Source organism: Marmota monax, unplaced genomic scaffold (genome assembly GCF_021218885.2).
Source record: "Marmota monax isolate L192 unplaced genomic scaffold, Marmota_monax_Labrador192_F-V1.1 WCK01_AAM20220418_F8-fsc00025, whole genome shotgun sequence".
NCBI lineage: Eukaryota > Metazoa > Chordata > Mammalia > Rodentia > Sciuridae > Marmota > Marmota monax.
The window spans coordinates 3,308,888-3,325,564 of NW_026691950.1; the positions used below are offsets into that span (position 1 = coordinate 3,308,888).

Below are 16,677 nucleotides of genomic sequence, written 5' to 3' on the forward strand. Positions count from 1 at the left end.
ACTATTTTTTTAAAAAACTCCTGTCACAATGAGTTTGTTGCTTTGCATTAGTAAGAACTAAATATAATAGACATCATAGTAAATCAGTATCTCCCTCTTCTTTTTAGGGAATGAGACACTGCTAGACTGTGAACTTAAAACACTAAGATGTGGATTTTGCTTGAAACTGTAAATGTGGGAAAGTCTCAGTGTGAAAGGAAGGCAGACGAGAATTTACAGCGTGCATTTTGCGCAATTAAAAGCACAGTGCTTCTCGCCTGCTGCAGTGGCTGCCCTTGTTAGCTCTTGGCCTGGTGGCTCTTCCTTCTGGCTTTTCTCCTGACTGGGGCCTGGCCTCCCTCCAGCATCATTAGGATGCATCAAGGAGCTGGAAACAGACCTGCAGTTATTTAAATCTCCAGGCCCAAACTGTTCAGGCTGGCTGCAGCTCAGAGGCTCAGTGTTTGCAGGCTGCGTGCTGAAGAGCCCGTGGTATTCAGGGTTGCACACGAACATCTGGGGATGCACAAAGAAAGAACATTTCCTTAGTTTTCCTGAGACTCTGGGGAGCCACAGTCCTGTGCCTCCTGGGAATCACATCCTTGTTCTTTATTTTGGTCTCAGATGATTCCTAGAGAGCACCAACACCCATCCAATACTCTCTTCTGGGCAAGAGGCACTCAGAACTTAAAGGCCAATCAAAAAGAATCTGGAATGTCCTGGGAAAGACTCACCTGAGTGTCTGTACTAGTCACTGTCTTAGTTTGGAGTTGCCTTATTCAATAGTTAAGGAGTTTGTTTCCTATTCCTGAAATGAGGAACTAAAAATGAGGGAGGCACCCTTTTCTCAATATGGGGTCCTTCAAGTTGTTAAAGGGTTAGAGCCAGTGATTTCAGAGTTTCAGAGCCAAATAATCAAAGAGGGTGTGTGTGTGGAGGGAGTCGGGGGTTGTGTACTGGTGGGAGGCAGCAGGAAGCAGAAAATCAGGGAAAATAAGAAAATACAAGAAAAATTAGTCAAATTCAAATGTCAGGAAAGCAGAATAAAAATCAAGGCACCTGAAAAATTAGAGCGGTGGGAAAAGGAATTGGACTTCATTTCCATCTGTTAGGTTGATTAATCATGAGGCTGACATTGTAAGCTGCATGACATGCCTCAACTCCTCATCTGTAAAATGGGGACAATGATAATACCTACTGCATATGTCTGATTTGAGAATAAAAGGGAGAATCCATATGCATGCTTAGAATAGACCAGATACATGGTAAATGCTCAATGAATGTAAGCTACCAATGTTTAGTCTGTATTATAAAATGCCTCACATAAGTCACCAACATGGTCTTTTGACATCTAAAAAGACTTCACTGACCTTGAATCCACTTTCTTGACTGAAGAACCATTAAAAAAATTAGAATAAATTAAAATTAAAGCCGTTATAAAAAAAAATCACTAGGGAGCTTTGGTTCTCATGTTGACAAAATATTTCCCCATTTTCAACAATACTTTACTGTAGCAATTTTATATCAATATGTGCTCATAAATATGCTAATAATAATGTGGGGTATTGACTTTTATTCTGTTTTTCCTTCTCATTTTTGTAACAAACCATTCATATGTAAATGTACCAAATCAACAGTCTGCACGTGCTCCTAGTCTTCACACTGCTTCTCTACTACAGAAATAAGAGCAAGTGCCCGAGACACGGGGTCTTGGTTTTTCTGTTTCTGGGAAGCAGTGTGGCCCAATCTGTGGGGCTTGGGTATGGGGCAAAGCCACTTTTTGATAATGGGGGTAGACCTAGATCTAGAAGCAATCAGGACGGTACCTGACTACCCAGGTTCACGGGTAAGTGTGTTTTTGTGATCACAAAATTAACTAGGGGAATAAGAAGGAATCTAAAACCATTCATTTTCACATATGGTAAAATATTAAGACAAAATAATGTTATTAAGAGGAAAGTTATTATATTTAGTAACAGAATGATCAATGTGCAAGTAGAAAATCTGGGTCCTTAAGACTCAATATATTTCCACCCCTTTTTTCTTCTTCCTTTGCTGTTACTTTCTTTTCTCCCTGGCACAAAATTAGTCAATGAAAAATCTCTTCCAAGAAAGTGGGAAACTGTGATGCTCAGGAGGTGGGTGGGAACAACTAAATTTGATCATTAAAACATGGAGAGTAACTCAAGGAGAAGGACAAGTTCAGGTGTGTGCGACCAGCTCAGTCACCCTCACGAGGTCCCGTGGTTGGTGACACAGGGTTTGTGAGTGATGACACATCTTGCCTGTTGAAAAGGCCCAGGGCCTTATACAGGAAAGCAGGCAGGTTGTGCTACAGGCCCCTTGGCCCCTCGGTGGGGGAAGTGAGAGCAGCATCTCCTCATTGATCTCTCGGTCCCCTGTCCTACTCCTCTTAAATCCCTCCTTCACACTGTATCCTAGGCCAGCTGCATTCCCAAACAATCCCCTTACATCACAGATTTGGGTGTTCACCTCTGAGACTCAGCCTCCCAGGACTTCCAACAACCTGTCTTTGCATCCCCAGGGTCCTCTGAGTCACCCTGCCCCATAGCTTCATCTCCCTTTGGTGCTGGCCTCAGATTTCAAGCTTGAGCTCCTCATACCTGCCCTGTGGCTTTACAGCCTCCATCCTTTGCTGACTGTGACCTTGGACAATTTGCTTAACTGTTCTGGGACTCAGATCGCTCATCTACAAAATGAGGATAAGAAAAATAGAACCTCCTTCATAAAGTTGTGCAGGGATTAAATTAGTTAATGTGTGTGTGTGTGTGTGTGTACATATAGACAGCTGTTGTAAGAATGCCTGGCATGTAATATGAGGTAGAGAAAGGTCACAACTTATTGCTCTCGCTATTGTTAAGAGCCTGGGTGTATTAATCCTTTCTACTACTGCTTTAAAAATTGCCATTAAGCCAGCATCTTAAAACAATGCCCATTTATTTTCTCACATTTTCTGTAGGTTAGAAGCCCAGACATGCCATAATTGGGCTCTTTGCTCAGTCTCTCACATGAGCTGGTGGAGTCTAGGATCCTATCTGAGCATCTGCCAAGCCTTCTCCAAGTTCTTGTGGTAGTTAACAGAATTTCTCTTTTTGCAGCTATAGAATTCATGGCCACCAAGAAACCTGATTTCACTTACCTTTTAAAGGCTCATTTGATTAGGTCAATCCCAGATCATCTTTCTTTTGATTATTGCAGAACCAACTGGTTAGTGATATCCCATCATATTCCTAGGTTTTACTCACAATTGAGGGGAGACTACATAGGATGTGGGGGCAGGAATCTTGGAGGTCTTGGAATCCTGGCTACACACTGGTTAACTGAAAGTGCTACTTTTTCTGTTCGTTTCATTGAACTGCACTTTGATGAATATGATTCAGTAATTGTCACTATCAGTTCAGATGTTTGTAGCATCTTATAGCATTCAGATGGATTCTCATTTATGTGCCTCCTAGAGTGCCATTTCCTGTCCTGTAGGTTTCACTAAATGATGGGGTCAGTTAGCACCTTCTGAAGTCTTTGGGGAAGAGGACAGCTAGAGACTTGTAACTGATAAACCTGTCGACAAATACCCTAGAGCTCCAAAAGGATGACCCATTCAGAACAGTTCACTTCTAAGGACTACGACAGACGAAGACCAGACCTCTCTTTAATGGTCCGTCCTGCCTGCCACTCTGCCAATTCAAAGTAAATTTGTAACTGCTAGAGAAATTTTCACTCTGTCGAGAGTTTTTGCGTTTTCAAAAGTTATTCTTGTCCATCCTTTACCCATTCCCAATTAAGTATGTGTATGCATGTGTGTTTATGTGTGTATGTACACATATACATGTATATATATGTGTGTGTGTATATATATATATATCTTCTAATTAAGTATATATATTTGCTTTTCATTCAATTTATAGTCCACAAAAAGGTATTATCAGTCAAACCCATAAAGAATGTAAAATATGTGAAGGATATATTTTAGATTCATTAATAAGAAAAGCTTCCTGGTGATAAGAAAATCTCTCAGATACCAAACCTGTTTATTATTATTTTTTAAAAATCGGTTTGAACCAGATTTTAGACCTTAAGACATGGACAAAAAATTTTGAAGCAATGGTGAATACCTGTTTATTCAATGTTATTCCCTAAAAAGATGCTATATTCTCCTTTATAATAACATTTTGCTTACAGCTATAAATGTGTCAAGATAAAGGGGAGAAATGAACTTGGCATGGCAGTGGTTGGGGAGTTTACAGTGTCCATTTACTCTGGCATTTCCTAACGAAGTATAATTTTGCAATGCAAAAGGCCAGGGTTTCAGTCTGATCTAGCTGTCTCCATGGCTGATCTGCCTATAGCAATTTGGACTATTAATGAGGGGGGACCCGTTCATAAGCATGATCTAAAATAATATAGACTTTGATTTGTCTTCTTCCTTCTAGGACAATATTATCTTGTTCTTGAGAGGTTGTAAAGAGCTCGGCCTTAAAGAATCTCAACTCTTTGACCCGAGTGACCTCCAGGATACGTCCATCAGAGCAACGGTCAAGTAAGTAATGCACGATTTATGTTTAAGGGAAACCCCTTTAGGTTTGATTTACAGTTTGGTGATAATGTTGTAAGTTCTAAGAGGTGGAGAGTTGGGTATGCCTAATAAAGTAAAAATGTGAAGGTCAAGAATCCGCTTTCCAGACATGTTGGCCTTCCTGCCTGCCTTCTGTTTGTAGCTTTCCAATCTGATCAAACTTATTTTTTTCAAATGCAGTAGTCATTCACATAGAGTTAGAATTTTGAAGAAGAGGAAAATGTTATAAAGCTCAACGGAGAGACAAGAGAGAAATATGCACCGAGTCTATGTATCTTACACACAAAAAACTATGGCTGCTCTTGACTATATGCCCTCAGTGAATCATGTTTGGGGACAGAGAATTCTTTGGTACAGAATGCCAGAATCAAAGAAGAAGCAGGGTACTTCTGTGTAAGGAAATAGCTCATGGCCAGGGTAAGGAAAGGAAATGTCCTTGGGATGTTGCAGAGAGAACCTTCCTGAAGTTCTGATTTCATACAGAACATTTTTCTACCTTAGTCAAACAATATTTCACATGAATATGTTTTAGTAATAAGCTGGATTGCTTAGACAGGATCTGTGAATTGGCAATTTTTGGAATTTTTTTATCATGATAAAACAGAAAAGGAGAGAAGTCAAAGCTTAGAGCTACTAGTTTTGTTCTATTTGTAGTCTTGATTAAAATAACATCGACCTAATAATAATAATGGAGAAAATATGGGCGAATGGAAACTATGGGGGTTTATATTAGATTATATGATTCATGACTAGAGAGAGAGTCAGCTATAATTGATTATCCATGATTACTTGTCTGTTGTCAATCTGCAATTCTTCAATATTTTTTTGTGGAAAAATTTTAGTTAAGTAAAAGAAATAATAATAATGGAATAAAAATTATAGCTACCACATGCTCCATTTATTACAGGATCTAAATCTGGCCTCTATAAATCATTGTTCCTTAGGAAATTATATTAGGTTCTGCCTCATCTCACATTTGTACTTTCACCTGGATGGCAAGAAACCAGAAACAATAGTAACTGTGCAACATCATAGGTAATAATTAGTCACACACGCGCTGCTTAGAGGGTGAAGGAAAGTTCACTCTGAGTATCGGCAGCCACATACATTTTTTTGGAGTCACTTTAAACAATAATTTGCTTTAGAAACTTATAGCCCATATCACCTTTATTGCCGACCTATAAAAAACAAGGCATCAGGAAATCAGAGTCTAGCCCTAGGCCTGCATCTCCCTGGATGGGTGGTCCCAGTTAAGCTCCCTTACTGCAAAAGCCCTGTGCCCTCATCTATAAAGCGGAATTGAACAGAATGTTCTCTGGTCTGATTCTAAGTAGAGTTTGCTTAGTGCAGACCTGGTTGTTAGAACAACCAGCTTCTAAAAAAGAGGTATCAATTCAAAGGTACAGAAAGCAATCAAAAGGGGAAAACATCACTTAGGCCAATGACGCATGGACACTGTCACTTCTTAATTACGGTACCATCTTCCTCTTTTCCCGTCCCTTCGACCTTTCCTTCTCCTTTGTTCGGTCTCCTCCTCTGTCTTCTGCCTCCCTTCCCTTCTTTATGCCATGTCCTCATCTATCTCCCTTTTTGCATTTCTTCTCCTCATCTTCCTCCCTGTTTAATTTTCTGTCACTCACCCAGTTATCTTCTTTATGTAATTCTTTTGCATCGCCTTCCTCTGTGACGCTGGCACTTTGCAGTAATTCACTTGGCACGTATTTGCTGGGCAGCTCCTATGTGTCCAATACTTTCCTGCACTAGAGAAATGGAATGAACAAGATAACCAAGGTCCTTGGCTCATCTGGAATTTACACCCCAGTGTCAAGAAGTGAGAAGCAAATTAAATGAACAAAAAAATAATCACAGGGAGCAAACGTACTGAAAAGAAAAGAAAACAGATGTGAAACACAGTGACCTGTCCAGAGGTAGTCAAGGGTGGCCTCTCAGAAGTGGTAGCATTTCACGCAAGGCTGGATGCTAAGACATGAATAGGAAGCAAGAACCAGCCTGGGAAGGTCTGTAGGACACTCAGGGCAGAAGAAGGGCTTGGGAGAGAAACAGCGTGATTTTGTGTGTGTGTGTGTGTGTGTGATGTTTAAAGAAAAAGAAACCAGTGTGGTTGAAAGATCCTTCTGAAGAGTGAGTATGGTGGATGGAGGGGTTCCCAGGCAGCAAGGATGGAATCATTTTGCATAAAATTTTACATTGTATTAATATTTAGAAAATCATAACTAATTTATGTTAAAATGATGCCGTGAGTTGGCTTACAACCCTCAGCAAGTTGTTGCTTCTGGTTCTGGTAAGGAGTAGAGCGTGCCAGATGCTATCTACTTCCCAACTTTTTATGATGGAGGCTGGTTTAATTGGGCTCTGTACAGGGCCAACTTTTAACACAAATGGACATTATAGCTAGGGAGGATCAACGCACAACTTCTGTAGTTCTTTGATTTCCCCTCTGAGAGTTAAGCAGGACAACCGCAGAGATGCAGAGCATCTTGGTGACATCAACAGATAGTGTAAGCAATCAGGTAGAGGGTGGATCCCGCAGAGGAAACTGGGATGTGCTCCTGAAATTGTCTTTTAAAAAAACTCTTTATTTTAGCTTTTATTATAGGTAATTTTCTTTACCTTTTTTTTTTTTTTTTTGAGTAGTAACTTGAGTAGACTCCCCCCCACCAAAAAAAGCAGGAAAAACTGTAAATGATTACTGCGTGCGTAATTTAGTGAACTCTACCTGTAATGGATGCCAGACAACTTTGATGGGAAATGAAAGCATGATCCAGAAGTGCACACAGCAAAGAACTTTTCAAGGAATTGAAACAGCTGGATGAAAATACAAAAAGACTATGGATTGCTCCTGAGCATCTAAGTTTTTGTTGTTGTTGTTTGTTTCTGTGATACTGGGGATTAAACCCAGGGACTCACATATGGCAGGCAAGAACTCTACCACTGAGCTAAATCCTCAGCACCAATTTTTTTTTTTTTTGAATATTTGGAATTGAACTCCAGAGCACTTTACCACTGAACTACATCCTAGCCCTTATGTTGATTTTTGTAAGAATTTGAAATCTTTTATAGATATTTTATCCATTTTTCTGATACATGTTTAATTTTTCTTGGTGGATATCTAAGCAGATTATGACATACCATCTTTATCTATTAAAACTGGAAACATGAATACATTTTCTTAATCAAACCCAAATTGCATCAATTCTTTTCATCCAAGTCCCCAATGGTGGGTTTATCTCTGAAGTGGACCACCTTTTTCTCCAGTCTTAATTGAGTTAAAATTGCCGCCTATTTATTCATGAGTATTTTTAAGTCAGAATATTCACTGTAACTGAAGTACCCAGGGTCTAAATGTCGAAATATTCTCAGGAATTCTTCATTGTTTACATGATAGAATTTCTACATTGCTTCCCCCCTCACTGAAGTTAGTATGAATAATAAAAAAAATTTTGTTTTTCCCTATTTTTCATTTGTTGACATGTTAATGAAACAAATAGTTCAGTAGAAATTTTTGTTATTTTACTATATGAATATTTAGAAAATACCATCAAGTAGAACCCCCCCCTTACCCTGCAGTACTAGAGATTGAACCCAGAAGCATTCCACTGAGAACTACCTCTCCAGTCCCCTTTGAAAAAATTTTATTTTGAGATAGGGTCTTGCTAAGTTGCCCAGGCTGGCCTCAAACTGATTAACCTTCTACTTCGACCTCCCGAGACTCCGGGATGACAGGCATGTGCCATTGCTCACAGCCATCGAGTAGCTTTTGTTGTTTATAGTTTGAGGGTAAACATTTATGTGTCTTTCAGAACACATGTGCATATATTTGAACATAGCATGCATATTTTCCTGTCTCTGGCTAATTCCCAATGCTAATTTATGTCCAGAGCAGGGGAAAAATATTTGGCTAGTGTTGCTTCTTATATTCATATTTTCAGATCTATTTAATTAAGTAAGGTTTCAGACCTTTTCAAAGTACTTGAATGTAGAAGATTTTGGAAGTGCAATGAGATTTCAGTCAAGGCAAAATCTTTAATAAGCTTTGAGAATTCAAATACAAATAGTTCCCATTCTAAACAGAATTCTTTCTTTTCCAGATGTTACAAAGTATTCATCATTCCACAGTGTGCAGTGGAGCTTTAATCCTACCTTGCCCTACATTTTGTTTGATAAACAATTTTATCCACTGCCTGAAATAGTCTTAGACCTTAAAAAACTCTGTTCTTCTGATTTCATTATATGTGTTAGCTGCAAGTACATCTTAGGAGTGTTGAAGGGAGAAACTGCTTTTCTGATAATATTTTCTTTTCCTGACCTAGGAGCCTTGACTATAGTAGGAAGCTGAAAAATGTAAGTACTTTCATTTCCATTGCCAAACTTGTTTACTTCTGACTTTGATGGTTCAACATTAAGCTAAGTTCAATGCCTCCTATGTGCCTTGCTGCAAAGAATCCTTCTTAGAAAAAAAGTATGTGTGTCTCTGATGGAATAATTAATGACTGTGATAAAGCTAAAAATAGTAGATTTGGGAGGTTTCTCTTTAATTAGTTAAGTGCTCAATCCAGAAAAAAAAAAATGAAAATAAGATTTAACTATAAAATGTTGATTTGAGGAAGTACTAATAACAACTCAAAAGATTCATAGGAAAACAAAAATACAAACAGCACAGGGCCATGGTGGCAGTCAACTCTATTCCTATTATGCTGATCTTTTCCTAAAACAATTTGCCCAACAGCTTAATTTAATAATTCCATCTGGGCCTACAAATGGAAAGTGGCTAATGTTAGTGTTGAGTCTGATCGATGTGGGTTTTAAGAAACTGAATCACAAACAGAACACAAGCTTTCATTTTTTTTTTCTGGATTTTTTGTTTTAATTTACATTGAAGAATGTAAGAAGTTACTTTCTGCATCTAAAATAGAAACGTTAGCTGTGACCCCCCAACACTTTTTTTTTTTTTAATTTTCCAGGTGCTATCTATTTGATTGACATTCTCATTCTTACCTTCTTTTTCTTCCTCCATACAACTAGGGACATGTGCCATTTTTTTCATCATACAATTTTAAACAAATCAGAAAACCCATAATCTAAAACACAACACAGTCTATCTCATTATACTTTTCAAGACAGCTTCATATTCTGCACACATTAGTTATTTTATGGTCCTAGTTAATATTCTGACATTTGGAATTGTCTGTTCTCTAGAAATTTATTTGTAAGCAGCCATTTAATAAAAGACCTTCTGGAAGTTTTGAAGGATTCATGATGTAAAATTTTCCCACATCCTAGGATGGATGCACATAACCATATTTTGGGCCTGTGGCCAGCTGGAACCATGTACCTATATCACATTGTCCAAAGCATTTTCTGGCCTACCAAGTGGAAGGAGGTCCAGTAAATACTTCCCAGCCTGGTGGAAGCAGTAAGACAGAATGGGAAAATAAAATCATAGTCCAAGCTTTTAGACGACCTTCAGTTCCCCCATAATTCAGCTCCCAGGAGCTCATCTGTAGCTGACTCCTGAGGGGTTTTATGGGAAAATCAATGGAAAGAGCATTTGCTCTCGTGGACAGATTCTTTGGAAAGACAGAACAAAATTGGTGTTGGATGGTAGCTTCAGACCATTGACTATTCACAGACATTCTTAAACATCCAAGATAGTTTAATGGATAGCAAGTGTGTCAAGGCTAAAACTTCCCCATCGTAGAATAGGAAGCCAACTATGCTCCTTAGTGGGGTATCTGATAATATTATTCATTGTACTGCTTTCTTCTGACTTCAGATATAATTATGCTGGGAAGCACTAGTTAACCTTCATCAGCCCGTTGAGATTTTTGCCATTGGTCTTTGCAGAACCTCTGTGCCCACAAGTAGAAATTGAGAGCCTCCAAAAGCATGTGTTTCAAAAGGAATTGACAGTCCCTTCCGTTGCTTATCTGGGTGAAGACTCCAAAGAGTTTCTGAAATATGTTGCCTCCTGATTGTGAAACCTTCACTAAGTGAAAATAATTTGGGAGGATGTCGTTTTTCTTCTTGCTGACTTATGGATCACTTTCTCGCGACCAAACTTTCCCTAAAACTGGAGTCTTACTTCAACTACCAAATCCTGTTTTGTGTTGACTGGGACGGCACTGAGTTGTTATTAAAATGATTTTCCATTTAAGGGGTACCACACACGTGTGGTTTGTACAAGTCAATGTTGCATGTTCTCTCCTTCCTGCCTTCCTGTTAGTGACTGAGTGATTCCTTGGTTTAAACGTCACTCTTGAGGGCACCTTCTCCTGCTTTTCTGCATTATTCGTTCCACAGGTATTAGTTACCATTTACTGGCTGGGAAAAGCTGCCAACAGCTGCGCGTCCTATAGCGGAACTACCTTGAACCTGAAGGAGTTCGAAGGATTGTTGGCGCAGATGAGAAAGGTAACATAACTTTTCTTCTCCATCCCATAAGGTTTAAATAAGGGGGAAAAGCAATACTTGTCCTTGTTTTTAAGATGATTACAGCCAAAGATGTCATGCTCAAGGAAATGACCATCTTACCAATGACATTTTTGCCTCATGCATCTCAAACCTACCTGAACTTTTATACCTTTGGAGAACAGAAGATCTGAGCCCAGTCCAACTTTAATTCTAAAAGAGCAAATGCAATCTGTCAGTATCTGGCTTTGTATTCCAAGGAGCTCAGGGCTTGCTTTCTTGGGAGAATAAACTTGAATTAAACAATGCAGTATTATGCAAAAAAATGAACACTTGCTCTGCACTTTTATCCTAAAGGTCACTTTGCTTGCCTATCAGGGCCTTGATGTGGGTGAGTCACATCAGACAAGTTCTTGCCTTGGCACCCACCCTGGCCAAGAGTGAGAATTAGAAACATTCTCATCTAATATGTGCATTGTATGGCCATTGTATTTGAATGTCCTGGAAATTCAGGAGACATTTTTAAAAGCTTGATTTGTTTATTTGGTGTAACATTTTGTTTGAACATTATTTAAGCTTGATTTTTTTATTAGATTATGGGAAAGACTGACCTAAGGTAGGAAATTGTCAAAGAAACAGTGGCATGCTTCACGATCCTTCGTGATCCTTCCTGAGTGATCTTTTATGAGATTAGGCAATACATATAACTCATCCTAAGTATTATTATACAGTGTTATGTAATCCAAGAGAAGCCTCCCAGCCAGCCTCAGTGTGAACAGATAAATTCACTTGTAATCCAGTCATGAATTTGGAAAAGGCCCTATTAGAACACAAAGATTTGAGGCCTTGGTTTTTCTCACTTCCCTAACCTGCAAAATAAAGGAAATGAGACTCCTTGAGAGACTTTCAGTTCTTTGCAACCTCTGAAAGCAAGAATTTGTTCCAGCTTTCTAATAATGTGCTCTCCTTAAATTCAAGCTAGCAATGTTCACGTTTGGCCAGAGGCAGTCTGGCTCATGTATTTATAAATGGACAAAGCTTTCATATTGGTCAGGACACATATAAACAAAGTCCTTTAAGCTAAATTCTTGTAAAAAATTAAATAAACACACCCACACAACGAAGCACAACACGTTGTTTCTTCGTCTTAACTCTGAGTTTGTCCTGCAATTTTTCATCAGACTCTATTCTTAGAAAAATCCACAAAGTTCCAGTCTGGCTTGGGGAAGTCTAAGTGTTTGTTTTTATATTAAATTTGTACTTGAATAATAATAGATGGGTCACCTTTTTTAAACTTCTTTAAAGCGTTCTGATTTTGTCAGGATTGGGTTCAGGTGGGAAATGCTACACACACACAAAACAAAACAAACAAAAAACCCTCAAAATAACATGAGTGAGGTGAGCAGTCCTGTGTTGGTGTGGGAGTCCAGGGTTGGTGTGGGGTTCCACCTCCGTCCCATGACAGGGCCCAGCCTCTTCTTTCTGCTTGTCATCCTCCACCCCAGGCTCCTCCCCTGTTGGTCCAAGATAGCTGCTCAGGCTCTAGCTGTCAAGGTCATGACCATCTGTCATGACCACATTCAGGTCAGGAAGAAAGAGGAATGAGATGAAGAAAGGGCTGTGCCTTCCCCCTAAACACACTTCCAAAAAGTGTCACATGACACTCCTACCATGGTTTCAATGTCCCCTCCAAAAATCATATTGAAATTTAATTGCCACTGTGATGCTGGGACCTTCAGGAGATGATGAGGGACAGGATCAATGCTGTCATTGCCAAGGGGGTTGTCATCTTGGCCGTGGCTTTGTTATAAAAGCGGGCTCTCTTTGCCTGAGCACTCTGTAGCCATGTGATGCCCCCTGCCATGTTCTGAACCCTCCTCGGGCGCCACACCTTGACACTGGATTTTCAGCCTCCAGAACCATGAGGAATAAATTGCTCTTCTTTACGAATTACCTCCTCTGTGAGGTTCCCTCATAGCAACAGAAAACAGACTAAGACAAACCCCGGCTTTAATCCTGATAACTTGAAATTGGTCACGTATTCCTACCTACCTGCAAGGAAAGACTTGGGAATGGTAGACCTTATTTCAGCTAAAAATTGTAGTTATTTTTACTGGAAGAGAAGTAGACAACACATTAATGGACCTCTTCTGTACAGATACAGGCTGAAGTAAATTTAAGACCAAATTTTGTCTTTCACAAAGGAGATTAGCTAGAATCATTTTCATTTTTCTAGTAGGAGAAATGTACCTACGATTGTTAACTATAAGACAAATTGTTAAGTTCTGTAATGTACATAACATACAACCCTTAGCATCGTCTTGCACACATTAGGTCTTCATAGATGGTTGCTGCTGCTGTTGGAAAGCCTGGTCAGTGCCTTTCACTGAGAAAGAAGGCAAAGCCTCCCAAAGGAGGGACACTTAGGCCAAACAAGGAGTTTGCTACAAGAACCCCCAAGATGGAAGGAATCCAACGAGATCTCCAGGTTGGAACTAGAGAGTCAGCCATCAAGGTGGTTCTCTTTATCTGACTCTCATCCCTTCTTATCCCTCTGTTTATTTTTCTGGACTAGAACATAAGGTTCATGAGGACAGAGTGTTTGTTGATTTTTGTACAGGACTGTGTTCCCAGGACCAGGACAGTGCCTGGTGGCACAGAGAACATGCCCAGTCCATGTTCGTGGAATGAATCACTTCCACAGCCAGAGGGTGGCGGGTGGAGAATGAGTGAGGGTGTTGGAAAAAGAGAACTCTCAGACACTTTGGAGTAGGGTTGAGCTACCTGATAAATCACAAAGGAAGCACAAAATGTCAAGTGGTAAAGCAGAGGCATCTGGACTTTCTCAGATACCAAAAGTCATCCACCAATCCTAGCTGCTACTCTCCTAGCTGCTTTTCGTTATCTCTCACAAAGGGGTAAGAAGAGGACAACCGGGGGAAATAATCCAAAAAGTTCATGAAATCCAGAAGTCCTCACCCTGTTCATCAACACTGTTCCTAGAGCAATTAGCAGTTAGCACAAGGGCTAACTTGGGCCTTATCCTCTTCACCCGATGTGCTTTCTGCTGAAGACACAAAGCTACTCAGCTCGAAGATGAAAAGCCAATGTAATGAGACCCCAGAAAGGGGGAATTTAGATTGTGCCATCTTCCCCGTTGGTTTGTATCTTCTGCCCTCCTCCAAAGGCTTTGCTTTAGGTGACCAAAAAAAAAGCACAGTGACTCAATGGAAGGCCATAAAACTGTGTCTGCCAGTTGTCCACATCTTTATATCTGGCCAGAGGTCCTCCCTCTTGCTTCACCCCACGGTTCCTGGGGGAGCAGCTTGGCCAAGGATGACCACAGTGTCCTGGTTTTGCTTTGCAACCTGGTCGTGCTGTTTAGCTCCCCGCCCGTGCATGTGATCCGAGGGTTTGTTCTTGGCTTTCTGCACAGTCACGGACATGGTGGCCTTTCTGTTTTTCTTTGCCATTACTAGCTGTGAGAAAGCAGCTGCAGCTCCAAGAAACATGTTCCCTTTCCCTTCCTGCCTCTTCTCCTGTGGTTTGTGGAGGGGAAGGGAGGGATGTTGGGCCTTTGGGGAAACCTTTTTGATATTGTTTTCTCGAAAATTCAGTTTTGTAATGCTGCACAGAAGCAGCTTATAGGCATGTCCCTTCAATATGTGACCAGTGGCCCAGCTCCCTGAGCGTCCCTCCTCCCTGATAGAGAACTAGACCCAAAACATCTAGATATGGGATATGAATAGAGAGGGAGAGAAGAGTGTGTGTGTGTGTGTGTGTGTGTGTGTGTGTGTGTGTGTGTATAAAGTTGTGTCCTTAACTCAACTTGCAAATGTGATGTAATTTACATATTGAAACTTCTATACCTAAAGAAATATATTAGTGATCATAGCCAGAGCTGATATTTTGAGTCCTTATTCTGCACTGTGCAATTTTCTAAATGCCTTCCATATACCAAACATTTAGTCTTCCCAGGAACCATGTGAAAGTAGTATTGTCACCAGCCCCATTTTACAGATGAAGTCGAGACTAAACAATTGGCGAGGGATAGAGCCAGCATTTAAACCCAGTTGGTCTGACTTCAGAGACATGCTCTTAGCCCTTACTCAAATCAGCCTCCCTTTTGCACTATTTATAGTTCTGAGCATTTAATTAGTCCAGGTTAGCATCATCCACAGGTCAAGGAGGCAAGAAGTGTCCAGTGGAGGAGAAGAGAACTGCGTATTTTTAGATTTCACCATTTGGGATTTGGAGAGAGAGTCCTGTTTTGGAATCATACCTTTTGTCTCTTCTTGTATGACTTCAGTCAAGTTACTTAACCTCTCTGTTTCTTATTTTTTTTTCCTTCTATTAAGAATGACAGTGCACCAGGCGCAATGGCACATGTGTATAATCCCAGTGACTTTGGAGGCTGAGACAGGAGTATCTCAAGATCAAAACTGCCTCAGCAATGGCGAGGCACTAAGCAACTCAGTGAGACCCTGTCTCTAAATAAAATCCAAAATAGGGCTGGAGATGTGGCTCAGTGGTTGAGTGCCCCTGAGTTCAATCCCCAGTACCAAAACAAAAAACAAACAAACAAACAAACCCAAAAATAATGATAATGCTAACCACATCACTGGGTGGTTATATGGAGTAAGTAATGTGACATTCAAAACGTGTTACATATGGCCCCAGACCCTAGGTATTCAGTAAAAAGGGAGCTTTGTTTTTTAGCCATTTGACCTATTCTCAGTAGGTAAATAATTCAAGATATTGACTGTGTTTCCAAAGAAATGAAATTCAAAACCATATCTAATTTAGGTTAATACTTGTCAGTGAGTCCTGAGTTCTTCCTTTTCCAGCTGTTCAGGCCTGACTTTTGTTCCAAGTCCTGGTTAACTTTTGACCTGCAAGTAAACTGCCTTAATTTCCAAAATAGTAATTTCTGCCTTGGGGTCATGGAGGCCATCGTCACCCAGTTCTTCAGGAGTGGCCCTCAGGTCCTCTGCGTGGAGGCTGCAGGGTTCTCCCCAGCCCTTCCCTTGCCCACTTACCCACTCCCTTCTCTTGATGCAAAACCTGCATGTGTCTTCTGAATTACAACCACTCCAACCCCCAATGCCTCCCTCCGGGGAACGTGTCAGAGGACCCAGATATAATTGATAGAAACAGCCAATAAAGCACTTCCTGCAAAGGCCTCAGCTCCTGTGGGCATCTTAGTCTAGACCAGTTTCCCAAACTGCTAACATGGAGAATATTTATTTAGTTTGCCTTTTTATTGGGAATGCAGAAGGGACCTTCATGAGCATCCTGGGAAACCCACAGTGCGACGTTCCGGTCTTTGCAGATGAGAACATATCCCTCTGCCAGTGTTATCCTCAATCCTGATTTTAAGCGACAGTCTGGGGGATATTAAATTGAGGTTTATCTTTGAGTGACTGGAGTTATTTTTGTTTTCGTCAGCCTGGGCTATTGTAATGAATGCTACGACACTGGCGGGAACAAGGCTTTTATTATAATCCGAGGGTGAGGATGGCTTTGACTGACCTTTCTTCTGCTGGAGTTTCAGTGTTTTAGTATGTGCCGCTTGTGCTGGAAAGAATTTATAATCACAGGCTGTCAAAGACAGCCATTGTTCTCCCTGCTCTGAACATGTGGGTCAGCTACAAGTGCTTTCAGCTCCCCCAGCG

The 16,677-nt window shown here is 40.4% G+C and overlaps 1 protein-coding gene across 10 annotated transcripts in view; it reads left to right on the top strand.

Annotated features, from left to right (window-relative positions):
- Limch1 (LIM and calponin homology domains 1) overlaps nt 1-16,677 on the top strand; it is a 327,240-nt gene that overhangs the window by 227,695 nt on the left and 82,868 nt on the right. For all 10 annotated transcript variants that reach the window (XM_046455207.2, XM_046455133.2, XM_046455341.2 and 7 more), the window contains exons 4-6: nt 4,431-4,537; nt 8,905-8,935; nt 10,895-11,005. In XM_046455207.2, coding sequence (XP_046311163.1) covers nt 4,431-4,537; nt 8,905-8,935; nt 10,895-11,005 — 249 coding nt within the window. The remainder of the gene's footprint in view (nt 1-4,430; nt 4,538-8,904; nt 8,936-10,894; nt 11,006-16,677) is intronic.